Genomic DNA, 18158 nt, shown 5'->3' on the forward strand with positions numbered 1-18158 from the left:
AGTGCTGTGTGACTGACTTTACCACTGTGGTGATGCTGAACCACCTGTGTGTGGTGCCTGTAACTCTGTCAGTTAGTATGTGGCATAAGTATGTTGACATTTTAGCTACAAACTCTTAGCTGTTTGTTTCTGTTTTAGGAAGAACAGATATTCTGGGGGTGGCACAATGACGTCCATGTGTTTGACACAAAGACGAGGACTTGGTCTCAACCAGAAATTAAAGTAAGCGCTACTAAGTTACCTGGAGGTCTGTGGAGCAGAAGCCCTTCTTCTCCCTCCGCTCTGCTCTCCTCCCCAGCCCTCTCATCTCTCCAGCTCTCCTTTTCTTAATAAACTCTTTTCTGTTTTGGTGTGTGTGTAACAGGGGATGTTATTTTTATATTCATTGATATTATAAAAATCTCTTTTCTTTCTAGGTTACTTGATTTTAATTGAGGTTGCAATTGCATGTAAAATAGCTCGCCCTCCCTCCTTCCCTCCCTCCCTCTCTCCCTCCCTCTATCCCTCCCTCCGCTGCCCTTATGTTCTGAGAGGGTCTCACTATGTAGACTACTCTGGCATATAATTTTCAGTCTTCCGACCTCTATGTCCCCGGCGCTAGGTTACAGGTTTGCCACCACACCCAGCTGAATAAGCTCCCTTAAAAACTACTGTTTTTGAGTCATGTATCCTACAAATAATATTTTCTAGAAAAAGAATTTTAAAGAGGAGTCATTATTGTTTTTTGTTTTCATTTTTGAGAAAGAGTCTCGTGTGGCTTAGGTAAACTAGCCTTGCACTCCTGCCGCTACCTCCCTGGCTCTGGTGTTATAGTCACCAGGTTCAGCCTCAACAGTCATTCTTTTCCTGTGTCTGTGTGAATTACCACAGTTCTTCTTAAAACTCCTTTTAAAACAGAGCCCATGCGTCCCCCTCCCTTCCTCCTTCCTCCTTCCTTCCTTCCTTCCTTCCTTCCTTCCTTCACTCCTGAGATCAAGCCAGCAGCCGTGTAAGTACTGGCCTAGCACTCTCCCTGAGCTGTGCCCCTGACTCAACGCCTGTGTTTTATGTAAGCCATGTGCAATTCTAGTGTGACAAAACGCATCTTCAGTGTTATTCACTAGAAACCAAACACACACTCAGACGAATGTAAACAGTAGGAAGAAGAGAAAGCAAACAGAATCAGCATCTTTTCAAGATTTGTTTTTATTTTATGGGTTTGGGTGTTTTGCCTGCATGTATGTACAGGCAACATGTGTGTGAATTGCCCAAGGAGGCTGGAGGGAGGAGTTGGTTCCCTGGAACTGGAATTATAGGAGGTCATGAGCTGACAAGTGGGTGATGGGAACCGAACCCAGTCTTCTGCAGAAGCAGCCAGTGCTCCTGACCATTGAGCATCCCTCCAGCCCTGGGAATCAAATTTAAAAAAAGGTTTTCTCTTAATTTAACTATTACAGAGGTAAAAGTTAATTCATTATTACAACTAGATTTCAGTTATTCAAGTGAGCCTGAAACATCAGAACTTCGCTCAAGATAAAGTAGAAAGAAGGATTTTTTTGCTCTAAGTAATTTAGGAAAAAGGCAACAAATAAACAAAGCAAAACAACAAGAACAGCAACAGTAAAGCAACCTCCGAAATCCAAGGAAGGGTTTTGTTTAGGAAAGATAAGGGCTTCTTTGGTTTGGCTTAAGCTGTCAGCAATGTTTTGTGAATTTGAGGGTTTTGGGGACCATAAGTAAATTCTTAGAGTCTCTGAGACGCAGTATTAAATCTGTAGTGTAGGCTGAGGGGAGAGGAGAGGAAATTTATTTATTTATCTAAATCTTTATGTTTCAGGCTGAACTTTATGAACTTTGACCTCGTTGGGTAGTGGGCATTTGAGGGCGGAGGGAGCGTTTTTTCTTAAAGAAGCTATTTGTGGTTATGGCACAGGATGTGGCTGGTGCAGCCGTTTCACGTCTGTCTTCTGTTCTGATCTCTGCTTGCAGGGTGGAGTTCCACCACAGCCACGAGCCGCGCATTCATGTGCAGTTCTGGGAAATAAGGGTTATGTCTTTGGCGGACGCGTTTTGGTCAGTGTTTTCAATGGAAATGGTATTCTCGTGTGTGATGTTTATGAACGCTTGTCGTCTGACTCTATGGAGCATCCGAGCATTCAGCTAGCCTAGAGATTATGCCCCACATAGTGCTAAGTTTTCCTTTCTCCTGTTCCCGAGAGACCCTCCACACTCTGTCATGGATGACTGTTAATTGTGTTTAATGAGGGAAACCTTTCACGTGAGTGCAGCGTCAGCAAAGTTTAATTTCTCACCATCCAAGAGCTGTTAGTTTAAACCCATCTCGTTTCCCTCAACACATTAATGTGGAAGTTCCATGTTAATTTCCTTGATGCTTAGAATTGATTTCCAGTGTTTAAGCTTCCAGGGCTAAGTAGAGTAGGGCAATCTGTGCTTAATCTGGACTTGTTAGAGCTAACATTTTACTCCATAAAAGAGCTAGAACCCTGTCCAATTATCCTGCTTTTATTTCAGCAAACCAGGATGAATGACTTACACTATCTGAACCTAGATACCTGGGTCTGGTCTGGAAGGTGAGTCTGAAATCTGCATTCCAGTTTGTAGGGCTGTGTGGGCTGGTGTGCAGAGTGTCATAATCCAAGCTTGGGTCTCTAAAACTGAGTTATTTTTTCTTTAGATTATATATCTAAACAAGAAATATGAAATTTAAATTTCTGTCCTTCCTTCCTTCCTAAACAGCATATCACCGAGTAGCTCAGGCTGGCCTTGAACTCTGGTTGTCTTACCACAGCCTTTCAAGGGAGAGTGTTATAGGTACTACAGTATGCTAAATGGAGTTTATGTAGAATATAAAACACAAAGGTAGGAAGAGTTGAAAACTCTCGTGTGAGAGTATGGCTTTGTAGTAAGTGTTCTTCTGAGACTGCTCACGGAAGAGAGGGGCCGAATGTAGTCGTCTCACACGCTACAATGAAATGGATAAACATCACACTCTGTCTATGGCTCATTATACTGGCTAGCAACCTAACATACTTAGGTATTAATTTGGACATCCTGTAATGCAATGGAATCAGAGCTATATATTATTATAAAGTATAAATATTAAAAATAAAACCATGAGGACTGGGGAAATAGTTCAACCAGGAGTTGCTTGTTTATGTCCTCAGAACCCATATAAAAAGCCAGACATGTTGTCTGCTTCAAGTCAGTACTGGGGAGGCAGAGAGATGGATTCTTGGAGTTATTGGCCAGCCAGCGTTGGGCTCAGCAAGTTCTAGGCTGGTGAGAGACCCTGTCTCAAACAGACAGACAAACAGTAAATTTTAAAAATGATGTAGACAAAAAAAAAAAAAAAAGATGTAGACAGCTCCTGAGGCACAGCATCTGTTACTGACCTTGTCTTACACACACACACACACACACACACACACACACACACACACACACACACACACTCACACACATACACACACACCACAAACACACACAGCCCTCACACACACACACACCCCCCCCTCTCAAACACACCACACCCACTCTATCCAAGCCCGCCCCCCACCCACCCCCCCACACACAACCCACACACACACCACACACACTCACACAACACACACACACACACACACACACACCACACACACACACACACTCACAAAACACACACACACACACACACACACACACACACACACACACACACACACACACACACACACACACACACACACCATACCACACACACACACACACCACACCACACACACATACACACACACACACACACACACACACACACCAAACTCACACACACACACACACACACACACCACACACACACACACCACACACACACCACACCACACACACCACACACACACACACACACCACACCACACACACACCACACACACACACACACACACACACACACACACACACACACCACACACACACACACACACAGACACACACACCACACACACACACACTTACACACACTCACCCCCCCCACACACTCACACACTCACACCCTACCCACACTCACACACATACACACACATACAGACACAGACACACACAGACACACACACACACACCACACCACACACTTACACACACATACATTCACACATACACGCACACACTCACACACAGACACGGACACACACACCACACCACACACATACACACACACACAACTGTGAATAGTCAGACATGGTGGTACACCAATGTAATCTCACTTGTTCACTTGTAAACTCAAGAGAGTGAAGCAGGAAGATAGTGAGTTTGGGGTTAGCCTTGGCTACATAACAAATTTGAGACCTGACTGGGGTACATAGTAATACCCTATCTTAAAAACAAGCAAAACCTCTAAAATAAAATCAAAAGTGTGAGAAGAAAAAAATAGCTATTTATTCTTAAAATTTTGGCATTATTAGGGATTATGTAAACCTGAGTGTGGTAAGTTAAAAAGACTGCTTCATAAAACCAGCTAAAAATTAAACTATTCTCTACCAAAAAATGCACTTGAAATGTTAAAAGACAAGTTGGAAAATGCAAACCAAATGTAAATTTGTAGTGTCTTTTTTTTTTTTTTTAAATTTTTTTTTTTCCCCGGAGCTGGGGACCGAACCCAGGGCCTTGCGCTTCCTAGGCAAGCGCTCTACCACTGAGCTAAATCCCCAACCCTGTAGTGTCTTTTAAAAAGGCAAAGGTGAAGTCAAAGGTCTACAAGAACTTAGGAACTAAAGCAAAGACAGCCCAGTAGGAAGTGGAAGGGCACAGCTGAGCAGGTCACAGGAGGGGTGACCAGAGGCCACCATGCTAGGCTGTGACAGCACACTTGGTAGACGGTCCTGAAAGGTAGTCTACCGTGTGCTTGCTATGGACAATGGGGCCAGTGGACGCCTTTTCCCCAGCACTCAGGAGGCAGAGGCAGGCAGATCTCTGTGAGTCTGAGGCCAGGCTGGTCTACAGAGTAAATCTGAACATATGATTTATAACTAAGTATCTTCCTTCCTCCCTTCCTTCCTTCTTCTATCCCTACATCCTATTTCCCTTCCTTTCCGCTCTCCTCTCCCTTTCTTTCCTAGCGAGAATTCTGTATGTCGCTCCAGCTGACCTTGGAGTCACTGGATAGCCCAAGCGAACCTCAAATGCATGGTCTTATTTCAGCCTGTGGGTGCTGGGATTACCAGCGTGCACCTCCACTCCCAGCTCAGCCTTTTCTTTAAGATGGGAGGTGACTGTATGGAGAGTACATGGCCCATGGGGCCAAGGCAGGAGCGTGGTGACCCAGAGGCCAGCCTGGCTACTGATGAGACTATCTTGGAAGATCAAAAATCTTTCATTTCGATTAACTCAAAGTTGGATTTTAATTTTTTTTTTCCCTTGCTACAGGATTTCTGTTAATGGAGAAAGCCCCAAACACCGGTCCTGGCACACTTTAACAGCAATCGCGGACGATAAGCTTTTCCTATTTGGTGGACTAAGTGCAGATAATATTCCACTAAGTAAGTCCATGCGCTTTAGCATACACTCTTTACCTCCTTCACCCAGCACCCGGGCGCCAGGCATCTGGGGAAGGATGCATATGCTGGGGGCCGTGGGAGCCAAGTGTGGTAGTGGCCTGAGGGGGCCTCTTTTTTTTTTTTCCGGAGCTGGGGGCGGAACCCAGGGCCTTGTTCTTTGTTGGCAAGCGCTCTACCACTGAGCTAAATCCCCAACCCCCTGAGGGGGCCTCTTAAGGGAAGGGATGGTTAAAAACTGTTTACATTGTTCCTGTTAATGTATACGAGAGTGTCTTAGTCAGGGCTTCTCTTCCTGCATAAACATCATGGCCACGAAGAAAGTTGGGGAAAAAAGGGTTTATTTAGCTTACACTTCCACATTGCTGTTCATCACCAAAGGAAGTCAGGACTGGAAGCAGGAGCTGATGCAGAGGCCATGGAGAGATGTTTCTTACTGGCTTGCTTCCCCTGGCTTGCTCAGCTTGCCCTCTTATAGAGCCCAGGACTACCAGCCCAGGGATGGCACCACCCACAAGGGGTTGGGCCCTCCCACCTTGACCGCTAGTTGAGAAAATGCCTTACAGTTGGGTCTCATAGACGCATTTCCTCAAAGGAGACTCCTTTCTCTGTGATAACTCTAGCTTGTGTCAAAGTTTTGACACACAGCACCAGCCAGTGCAGTATATATGCATAGATGTCTATAGCACATGTGTAGAAGACATGTGAGAGGTGGTCCTCTCCTTCTACCTCGGGGGTCCCAGGGATCAGCCTCAAGTCATCATGCTGGGCCCTGCTGAGCCCTCATCTCGCTGACCCCATTGTCTTAGATTGTTTGTTCATTTGACTTTGTTTAATTGAAAAATGGATTGACATTTTTTGAAAAATTTATTTTTTATGTATAGTTGTTTTGCCAGCATATATGTTTGTGTGTCATGTGTATGCACTGTCCACGCAGGCCAGAAGAGAGTATTGAATTCCTTGGAACTAGAGTTACTGGCGGTTGTGAGCAGTCTTGTGGGTACTGGGAGTCGAACCTGGGTTCTTTGCAGGAGCAGCGGTATTCTTAACTACCAAGTCATGACTTCTCCAGTTTCTTGTTTTGTGTTGTAGACACAGTGTCTGCCTGTGTTGCTTTGGTCATCCTGGAACTCGCTCTGTAGACCAGGCTGGGCTCAAACTCAGATCTGCATGCCCCTGCCTCTGGAGCACTAGGATTAAAGATGTGCCCACCACACCTGGTTCATTTTTGATTAATTGTACTTTGTATTTATACTGAAGTCATTCTTTTCTCCCTGTATCCCTAGCTATATGCTTGCACTGTGACTTGATATGACGAGTTATATGGGTTATAGCTCAATAGTAGAGTTTTGCTTTGTATGTGCAAGGTCATGGCCTTAGGACAGGAGAAAGAGAAAAATTAAAGCTCCTTTCCATTCCCACATCCTGTGATTCTGTGTCCTGTTTTTTGTGTAGATGCTTGTTGTAAGCTAGACTAACGGACCACCTTCCCTGAGGCTGGAAACGCAGCAGTGGAGGGCCGGTTTCTTCTTTCTGTTTTAGAACTACAAAGTGTTCATCAGGGTCTGTAACTCCTCTGCTGGTATTTGTTTGTTTACATTTATTTATTCACTTATGTACATATTGAGAGTGTGTGTGTGTGTGTGTGTCCCATTGACATGTCAGAGTCATAGAACAGCTTGTGGGAGCCAGATATCTCCTGCCATTTTGTGGCCTTCTGGGATATTGTGGCAGCAGGGCGGGGCATACGAATGACCAAAAATGTGTATGGCTGAGGCTGACATGTTAAATTATTTTCTCAACCAAAAATTTTTCCATGTTATTTATTTATTTATTTATTTATTTATTTATTTATTTATTTATTTAGTGTGTGTGTGTGTGTGTGTGTGTGTGTGTGTGTTTATGTGTGTATGCGCACACATGCCAGAACCTGGGTGTAGAAATGAGGGGACAATTTTCAAAAGTCACTTCTCTTCCTCGTCCATGTAAATCCATGCTCCGGTCTTTGCAGCAGGTTCCTGCGAGCCATCTTGTGGGTGGGCAGATGTGTGAGTACAGATGTTTTTCATTTAGAAATTTCACGTATTAAAATTATTTATAATATTTGCAGTAGAGAGCCTGGAGAATTCAGTTGGAGGAGTGTTTGCAGTGCTAGTATGAGCCCCTGAACTCCGATCCTGGGCACCCACATTGAAAGCTGGGTGCAGGAAAGTGCTTGTACTCCCAGTCCCAGTGAGACAGGAGAACTCCTGGACCCCCTTCCAGGCACTCTAGCCTGTCAGTGGCCTCGGAGGTCAGTGAGAGAGGTCCTTGTAAACGAGTGGACAGCCAGCTGAGAAAGACCAGTGTGGACCTCTCGCCCCGGGTCTGTTGTAGTGAATCAGAAAGCAGCTTAAGTTTCAATACAAGAATTTTGAGTGTCAGTAATCTTCTATCACCAAACGCCAGGGGAAGTTCTGAGTAGGATTATTAATTATCCTTAGAGATTTTTGTTCTCCAGTTTGTGAGAGTTTGTTTGTTTGTTCCTTTGTTTGTTTTTGTTCTTTGAGGCATGACATCTTAGCCCAGAGTGGCCTAAAACTCATTATATAACCAGCACGACCTTAATTCTGATCCTCAGGCCTCTGTACCTCCTAAGTGCTGGGGTTACGGGCATACACCGATATGCCGAAATTGTTAATTAAATTGGGAATATAATAAGACTGACATTTGTACATTTCAATAGAGATTCATATCATAACATATCATATAGTTAATTGATATCATATAGTTAATTGATATCATATAATCATTAATCATATAATTTTTTTTTTTTTCGGAGCTGGGGACCGAACCCAGGGCCTTGCGCTCGCTAGGCAAGCGCTCTACCACTGAGCTAAATCCCCAACCCCCATTAATCATATAATTACTATTGTATAGTGTTTCTAAATTCATACCTGCTTTTTAAAAAAAATTCTATGTATATGGAAGTTTTGCCTATGTGTATGTCTGTGCATAACATGTGCAGTGTCCACAGACACCAGAAGAAGGCGTCAGACCTCTCAGAACTGTAGTTACAGATGGGTGCTGTGGGTGCTGGGAATGGAACCCGGGTCCTCTGCAAGAGCAGTCAGTGCTCTTCATCTCGGAGCCGGCTCTCCAGACTCATGGCTGCTGTTTCTGGTCATTAGCAATGGCACAGAGTGAGCGAACTCTCCCTTCATTGCAGAGGAAGATGAAGCTTTGTTTGCATGGGTACCGTGACACTCTGTTTTGTTGCACAGCCATAGCATTGTAACTGTATGAGAAGTGTCCACACCGCTTCGCAGTGTGTATTAACATGTCTGTGGAGAGAATGATACAAGGACTTAACAATTCAACATGAAGGACATAGAGGCAGACTGCACATGTGGCAAAGTCTGTTTCTTTTTGTCTCTTCCTCCTTCCTATACCTCTCACCTTTCTTTTTTTTTTTTTTTTGGTGCTGAGACTGAACCAGGGCCTCATCAGTCAAGTACAGATTTTACTAAAAGCCACAACCTTGATAGCTGTTTGTTTCTAGGATGGGGCAGGGGGGTCCTCATATTGTAAATGTTTAAATGTTTATGATGTTTATGACAGTGTTTAAAATGTTTGTGAAAAATATGCAAACTCACCCAAGATAACGATACAAATTAAGATGATAAACCTTGAAAAAATTAAAATTATATCCCAAAGGCCTAATCCTAACTTCCAAACTGTCCTAATATTGCAGGTGATGGCTGGATTCATAATATAATAACAAACTGTTGGAAACAACTTAGACATTTACCTTACACCAGGCCCAGGTAAGCCCCAAAGTAAAACAGTTGAGAGCTTTTAAAGCATTAGGATTTAGAACAGAGTACATAGGGTTTGTAAGGAAACAATAAACAATGGAAAGTTACTTCTCAAATCAGCTTCATGTGTAATTAACTAAATTAATTAGTTTGATTATGTATATTGGAAATGATTTATCTACTTTTTATCCATAGTTGCACAATTGAAAATGTTACTTTTAGCTAAATATGTTTGCCTAGTAAGTATAAAAAAGCACAAAGTAATTTAAAACCTGTTATAATATCAATTTTTAATGTTACTATTTTTAATAAATAGACAGGGATTAGGGTTAGCTTTAATCATGATTGTTTTTAGAAGACATTTAAAGCAATTTATTGGGTTATTGGTGTTCATGTTACTGTAGAGACATGATTTCTTTTCCTTATCAACAATCTGAGCAGGGCATGATGGTCCTTTCTTGTTATCCCAGCCTTTGGGAAACACAGGCAGGAAGATCCAGACCTTATGGCCATTGTCGTCTATATAGTGAGTTTAGGCTAGCCTGGGCTACATAAAACCTTGACTCAAAATAAACAGCAGTGTGATATATTCATTAATGTGACTATTTTTTAAATGCTATTTATTTGATGTATATTATAGAATAAATATTGTAGAAACAATATGCTATTATTTGAAGAAAACCAAATACTGCCATAATCATTTTTCAGATTTAATTGACTAGTATAATGACTATGTCCACATAGGAGTTTCAGATGCAGCATGCCACAGGGGCATCTGCAGATAGCACACTGTCTCCCGCCCTGTATTTCAGAAGTGACCTTGTTTTAGATTGTTGTGTTAGTGTAACAACTTAAGATGTGTCTCTCTGTTTTTAAACAAATGACAATGACAGCTTATTTCAGGAAAAGTCCTAAGTATTCCTATGTACATTGATACATAAGTCTATACTATTACTGGTTAGAAACCACCATAGCTGCATATGCTACTCTTATATTTTATGTCTAGAACTTTATTAGAATATATTAACGTGTGTAGCTCTTTTGAAAGATATTTGCTTAATTCACAGAGTTTTTTTATTAAGACAGCTTTCAAGTTCAGCTGCTGCTTAGTTTTTGACTTTACAAAGTCACTGAGGACTTGCAACGCATGTCCTCATCTGGGACAGGAGGGGACTCCTGCTCTCTTCTAGGGTTTCTTTTTCCGGTTTTATAAATACATTAATTATGGATGACAGTGATAGTAAATATGTTTAATTTCAAGTTTTCTGACTTCCATTTCAAGTCTTATAAGTAACTAGAGCAGAACTGTTATCTTACTGTTAGTTAGAACTAGAGCTGTGTGCCACGCTGTCTTTTGCCTGAGCTGACCTGTCCTGTCCATGCTCTGTTAGAATGTTCAGGTCATAAGTGTAGAGCAGCTGAGAGGACAGAAGTGTCAGTCTGTAGAGAACGTCAGGTTGCAAGCTAGATGCCACCAAAATCAAGGCAGGAGAGGCTTTCCAGTGCTCCTCGGAGATGAAGCCCAGGTCCGAGTTTCCCTCAGGCAGATAAGACAGAGGCAGATCTGCCTTCAGGTATGAGGTGGAGGAGACCAGATGGGGTAGAGCTGACTGTAAGGAGAACTCTGCGTGTGTGTGGTTTGAATGAAAGTGACGAGTGAAAACACATACAGTGTGAAGTGACAGCTGCCAGTCTCCTCTTCGTGTGCTAGGGTCCTTGGACCCAGCACTGTTGACATTTTCAAGAGAACAGCCAGCTGTTGCTCGATGCCCTGTGCACTGAGGTGCCTAGAAGTGTCCTGCTTGAGATTCACCGTCCTGTGATGAAGCAGGGAAGGGAGACAGACACCACTGCTCCAGGCCTCACTGCATGCAAACCTATGCCTGATTATGTGACCCTCTGTAGAGCTGTCAGGAATGACTGTATCTGTAAAGAAGTCATAGAAAGTGCTGGCCTGTAGAACCCTAAGTTCTGTCAGATCCCCTTAAATACTGACAGCATTACCCATAATTCCTATGGCTTCTCTCCCAGAAATTAACCCATTCCTTCCCATGAGTGAGAACAGTATTTTTTTGTCTCCTGTGCCTAACTTCTCTAATCCCGTACCCAAACCCTTGACATTATCTGGGATCTTGCTGACAATATATACCAGTCTACACTCCAGCAGGTGATTTGAAGAACTGGGCAGAGTTCACCAAACAGCATATCTCATGCTTCATCCTGGGTCACGAGTGCATTGGTCATTGAGTGTGTGTGGAATTGAAGAAAGTGTGCAGAGTCCTACTGTTTGCACTTGTGGGGTATAAGTAAAAGGGATAAATGTATAAAAGTAAAGCATTCAATTGTAAATACATGTTAATATTGTTGTTTTGGGTGACTGTTGCTTCTGTAATTTGTTCTGTTAAGAAAAGCACCTTAAATCAGGATGCCAGGCAGGGAGTTGAGGGCAGCCTGGAATGTAGAGTGAGTTCCAGGCCAGCCTAGAACACATGAAACCCTGCCTCAACAGAAGCTAGGCATGTGCACACCTGCAATCCAGTGCTTGGGAGGCAGAGGCAAGCAAGTTCCAGGTCAGCCTGGTCTACATAGAAAGACTCCCAACCCCTATAAAAAAGAAAAAAAGGACTCTCTTAAAGTCAAAATAATGACTTGTAAAATTCTATGTTTATCTTAGAAAATTGAGAATTTACCTACACAGTTTTTCTAAGAGCTAGAGCCTGTGGAATTATTGAACTTTATAAAACAATAAATTGTTTTGGTTAATAATGCGAAATTTGAGATAGATGTGAACTACCTATCCATTTCCCAGAGAACACTAGATGCTCTACTCATTAATGAGATAATTTGTATATTTAATGACTGAATAAATTAATCTTCTTATGTATTTGTTTTTTCATATCAAAAGTTTTGGAGTGCGTACTGGGTGCAGAATACCATACTGGGCATTTTTGGAAGGGGACATTAGAATATTCAAGTTGCAGTGGTGTGCTGGTGTGATGGTTACAACCACTCCTAAGGCAGGAGCACCTAATGTGTACCATTTGCTGAGTTCCAAGGTGTAGAAACTCCCACCATGACTGATACCAAGCTACCAACGTGATGTCACTGGCCCTGAAGCTGGAAGGAGATTCGCAAAAATCAGCTTCAAATAGCCAGTGCCCAGTTCCAGCACACCATGGGGGCCGTTTGTGAGCTCACAGACTCAGGCTAGTAGGGCGCTAGAAGACAACATCCAATAGCAGATAGAGCACAGCTCATCTTCAGATGTCAGTTAGGACAGTGTAAGGTGAGCCAGTCAATGTCAAGGGTCTGAGCAGAACCAGTTTTCATGGGTGATGGAGCCTCAGTTCCTGGGGCTGAGCCTGTGAAGGAGTAACTTAACCTAAGGACTAGAAAAGGTCAAAAAGGCCTGGAGTTCTTATATCTTAAGGTGGGTAGAGTTGGGGTAAAGGAAGGGCTCATCTGAGGAAAGGCAAAACCTGAGCTTTGTAGGGAGAAATAGTTGTTGATCAAAAATATTAGGCCAGAAAAACCAACTCTTGTAGCAGAGCTATGCCCTGATCAGGAAGTTCCCAAGGCAACAGTGGGTTATAACAATTTACCATAGGACAAGACATGGAGCTCAGTGGGAGAGGGATTCCCACATACACAGGCCTTGGGTTCAGCCCCTAGCACTGAAACAAAACAAAACAAAACAAAACCACTCACAGATCTGCAGTACATTCCAGAATAGTTAGAAGAGACAAACCTGGAGACAGTTCCTGACACAGGGCTCATAAATGTTTGAGGGACAGAAGTGCTGGTTGCCCAGTTTAACCCCTGCATGCTCGGGCCAGGCCATTTCACTGTGCCCTGTGTGTGTGTGTGTGTGTGTGTGTGTGTGTGTGTGTGTGTGTGTGTGTGTGTGCGCAGATGTTAAGTACCACTTAAAACTTTTTGAATTTAAAAAGTAGGGGGAGATGATAGATGGAAAAAACCCGAGGAACTCATTATGGTATTCTGTACCCAGAGTGATGGGTTTGAGGTAGAAACACAAGGGGGATTTCATGTGTTTGTCAGTTGATAGGGCCCAGAGCAGGAAAGAAAGGGCAAAGGTGACAGGAAGTGACATAGAGGCCCCCAAAAGAGTTGGGACAGGTGCCCATCGCACCTGAGGGGTTGATCCTTTTAAACTCATTTCAAGGATAATGTGTGTCAGATAAAGGGCTGAGCAAAGCTGGGATCCAAGACAGGATTACTAGTAATTCTCTCTAAGTGGAACATGACATGGGGAACTTGAGAGAACCCATTAAACAGATAGCTTTCAGCATGTGTGCTTGGGAATTGCGTTCTGTCTGTGCACTCCCTTCCCTCACAGTGTCTCACTCTGCTTATACTTTTCCGTCATAGGTTATGGCATACAGCCTGTTTGGGAAAAGAAAACGAAATAATGGTATTTGGTGGGAGCAAAGACAACTTACTTTTCTTGGATACAGTAAGCAAATCTTATATTTAAACACTTCCTCTAAGTGATTGTGATACGCAAACAGCTGCTCAGCAGTATTGTTGCTATGGTAACTGCAAAGCACAGAAGGACCAGAAGTGTTGTCTGCAAGGACCATCCTTCCCAGTCAGAGGCTTGTGATGCATGTCGGGATACCTCAGGTTTACAGACCAAGGTCAATCTGTTGATTCCACTAGCTGAATAATTTTAACAGGCCTTCTCTTTCCAGTGCTGGAGCTCGAACCTAGTATCTTACACTCACATACACATTGGGCTAGCACTCAACCTCCAAGTCCCTTTCCTTTTTCTCTCAGCATCACCACAATATGAGTACTTGAAGTTTAAATGTATTAAAATGTGTACACAAAAAGAATGCATTATCATAGTAATAATCACCCAGAAAATTAATTTTTAAAATTATTTTTGTTGTTGTTTTGAGATAGGGTCTCATTACATAGCTCTGGCTGTCCTGTAACTCACTGTCTAGACCAGGCTGGCCTCAAATTCACAGAGATCCACTCACCTCTGCCTTCTTAATGCTGGGATCAGAAGGTGTGTAGTTTCCTAGTGGAAGAGACAGGACTTGACCCTTCTAAGCCTCACTAACTTCTCCCTGGAAGAGACGGTTCTGTTTCTTTTTGTTTGATGGGGTTTTGCTGCTGCTTCCCCATCTGTTTTGAGTTTAAATGTTGCACTTTTTTTTAAAGATTTATTTATTTATTTTGTATTTGAGTACACTGTAGCTGTCTTCAGACACACCAGAAGAGGGCATCAGATCTCATTATAGATGGCTGTGAGCCACCATGTGGTTGCTGGGATTTGAACTCAGGACCTCTGGAAGAGCAGTTGGTGCTCTTAACCTCTGAGCCATCTCTCCAGCCCAATGTTGCAGCTTTAAAGTGCTATAAAATCGATGGAATGAACAGGTCACATTGGTAGAGTCCTGTTCCCTCTCTCACACCCCATCAGAAGGGCAGAGTAGCTGGCCGCTCAGACCTGCTGGGCTTGATGGACAGGCACTGAATGCTCCAGTTTACACAAGATGCTGAAGAATATCAAGACTCTGAGTGAACAGGAATGGGAGACAACTAGCAAGGCTCCCACCAAAAGGGCAGTAGCTCCCTTTCTTGCCCTTAGGCACAAGTTGATTCTACAGAGTGACAACCTTAAAGAGAAATGTTTTCTCTGCAAGAACTTTGGTAGGTTTTGTAGTCTGAGGCCCCCAGCTCAGTCATGTACAGTGAAGACTCTAGAGCTGTCGTTAGCTTATGCAGTGCTCTGTAAAGCACTAAAGCCAGGACTCTGCTAAATGGAAAGGATTTCCCAATATGCACAAGGCCCTGGGTTCAAGTCCCATCACTGCTCCTCCCCAAGTAGAGCATTTGTGGTTTGTCTTACTCTTCTTGCCACTAGACGTCCTTATTTAGAAAGTAGTCGTGGTGGTACAGACTTGCTCAAGAGGTTCAGGCAGGAGAATTGAGGACTCAAAGCCAGCCTGTGCTGCATAAGGAGACCCTACCTCAAAATACAAAAGAAAGTGAACAGTGACTTGGCAGTGGTGGCACATGCCTTTAATATTAGCATTTGGAAAGCTGAGTCAGGATACCTCAGAGTTTGAGGCCAGCCTGGTCTACAGAACTAGTTCCAGGACAGCCAGGGCTACATAGATAAACCCTGTTGAAGAAAAAAAATGAGGAGGAGGAGGAGGAGGAGGAGGAGGAGGAGGAGGAGGAGGAAGAGAAGGAGGAAAGAGGAAGAAGAAAGGAGAGGAAGAGGAAGAAAGGAGAAAGGAAGGGGAAGAAGAGGAGGGAAAAGAAGAAGAAGAAGAAGAAGAAGAAGAAGAAGAAGAAGAAGAAGAAGAAGAAGAAGAAGAAGAAGAAGAAGAAGAAGAAGAAGAAGAAGAAGAAGAAGAAGAGAAGAATAGGAAAAGGAGGAAGAAGAAAAAGGAAAAAAGAGAAGAAAGAAAAGAAAAACAAAAATGAACAATAAACAAACAATCTACTTAGAACACAGAATTTATCATTAAAATAATAGTTTTGAACAAAGCATGGGGGCAAACACCTGTGATCCGTGAACTCAGAAGACTTTCTAATTTTTTTTTTTTTTTTTTTTTTTTTTTCAGAGCTGGGGACCGAACGCTTGGGGCCTTGTGCTTGCTAGGCAAGCGCTCTACCACTGAGCTAAATCCCCAACCCTGAACTCAGAAGACTTAAGTAAGAAGGATTGCCACAAGTTTGAGATCAGCCCAAACTACATAGGGCTGGAGCAGCCAGTGCTACATGGCAAGACTCTGCCTTTAAAAAAATAGTACAAAACCAGCAGTGGAGAGACGGCTCAGCAGCTGAGAGCACATTCCTGCTGCAAAAGACTCAAGTTCAGTTCCCAGGACCCACATCAGGCGGCTCACAACCACCAGTAACTTAACAGAGATGCTAACATCTCTGTCCTCCATATAATTAAGAGTAATAAAAACAAATCTTAAGCAAGATATAGTTAAGAAAATAATATATAAATACAAAATAAGAATTCTGATTAAAATTATCATTGTGAATTTTGAAATTATAAATACCATTTGAAAGTAGGGAGCTCCAATCATATTCATGAGTGTACGCATGCGCGTGTGCACACACATGCACACACACACACTTTACTTTTGAGAACAAATTTATTAGAGTTTAAAAGAAAATCCTCAGAGCAAGCAATCTGTAAATCCCAGAGCTGCCTGAAAGAGACCAGGGAAGACCAGAGTAGCAGAGAGGTTTCTCTGTGGACAGACAGTCCCAGCATGGAGTAGAGCTTTAGAAAAAGTGTGGGGAAGCCCAAAGCAGCTGGAGACTTAGGGCATACTTAGGTTCTGGACAAAAGAAGGAAGGGATGCTGTTCCTTTCCTTGTCAGAACTCAGAAGCCAGGAGCAGCCCCAACTGAACCTCTTGGCAGCTCATAGAGACTGCCCATGTTAACTTTATGTGAGTGGTGCATTAATCAGAGAAACAAATATTAACTATTTCTGCTACTGTTCTCAGAGAACAATGTCTGGTTTTTAAATTTATAATTATGTAGGATATTGATTAGGTAAAAGTTTGCTTACTGAAATTTGGTATTCGTACACTTCGTATTTTCAGATAGAAAAACCATATATGTGCAGGGTATATATGCTTTATGCTTAGTGCATCTTTGTTACTGGTTAAAGAGAAATGTTTTGCTATTTTACATCTATACAATAGAAGTGTTCTATAGTTAAGGTACTGTTATTTTCTTCAAACCTTTGGTAATACCTTTTTTTTATTGACTAGGGTCACTGTAATGATTTATTGATCTTTCAAACACAGCCCTATTCACTGCTCAGGTAAGGAAATACAGTGTTTTTATGTTTATTCAGTTGATGTCACCCTCGCATTCACAGGCCCTGGGCACAATCTGTAGTGCTAGGTAGGCAGGATGTGGCAGCTGATGTCTGTAATCCCAGCACTGTGGAGGGAGAGGTGGAGTTGATACTCACTATGGAATGAGTTCAGGTTTCTGAGCGTTTATTGTTGTATTGGGTATTTGTGTGTTTTTGAGAAAGAACTTATAGTTGGATAAGTAGGGAGGGAGAGAAAATCTAGAGGGACTTTGGAGCGAGGAAGACTATGATCAAAATATATTTAAATTTAAAGTGTTTAAAATAATAAAAAGTTAAAGAAAAAGTTAAAGAATGGAAATTCTGACATGAGCTACAGCGTGGAATGACCTTTAAGATGTGCCTAGTGAGATCTGTCATTCGTAAATGACAAACACTGTGCCGTTCTTTGTATCTAAAGTAACTGGAATGGGCACACTCATGGGACAAAGGGTAGATGAGAGGTAACCAGAGGCTTGCCATGGTCTAATGGATTCAGGATTCATCTGTGGAGGACGAGAAGACTGGACAGGGAGAAGGTGATGGTTGCAAATGTGCTTAACACGAAGAAGTGTCAGCATGACAGGTCTGTGCTAGCTTTGTTCTAGCTTAGCTGTAACTATACAAGATGTCCACTAAGCAAAGAGAAGGCCAAGTCTGGGTTATGAATGGATGATGGTCTCCTTGCTCCTCCTTTGTGGGGGATTATACTATTTTACAGGTAGTTTCTGTCTTGAATTCAAGAATCTATTTACATCTGCCTAAGAATAAAAACTAGACATGAGGCCATAGGCCTTTAATCCCACATTTAGGAGGTAGAGGCAGGCAGATCTTTAGTGAGTTCAGGCCAGCCCAGTCTACATAGCAAATACTAGGCCATGAAGAGCTATGTAGAGAGACTTTTTCTCAAACCAGGAAGATGTGTTGTTAGAAAAGGCTGTTGAGAAAGATTTATTGCTAATGGGTTATCTGG

At 42.6% G+C, this 18158-nt stretch overlaps 1 protein-coding gene across 1 annotated transcript in view; it reads left to right on the forward strand.

The window, feature by feature from the left end:
• The window catches only part of Klhdc1 (kelch domain containing 1), a 46511-nt gene that overhangs the window by 18754 nt on the left and 9599 nt on the right, over positions 1-18158 (forward strand). The window contains exons 6-12 of the mRNA XM_032907855.1: positions 139-222; positions 1969-2052; positions 2512-2570; positions 5398-5510; positions 9259-9331; positions 13712-13796; positions 17100-17152. Of these exons, the coding sequence (XP_032763746.1) occupies positions 139-222; positions 1969-2052; positions 2512-2570; positions 5398-5510; positions 9259-9331; positions 13712-13796; positions 17100-17152 (551 nt within the window). The remainder of the gene's footprint in view (positions 1-138; positions 223-1968; positions 2053-2511; positions 2571-5397; positions 5511-9258; positions 9332-13711; positions 13797-17099; positions 17153-18158) is intronic.

Source organism: Rattus rattus, chromosome 7 (assembly GCF_011064425.1).
Source record: "Rattus rattus isolate New Zealand chromosome 7, Rrattus_CSIRO_v1, whole genome shotgun sequence".
NCBI classification, from domain to species: domain Eukaryota; kingdom Metazoa; phylum Chordata; class Mammalia; order Rodentia; family Muridae; genus Rattus; species Rattus rattus.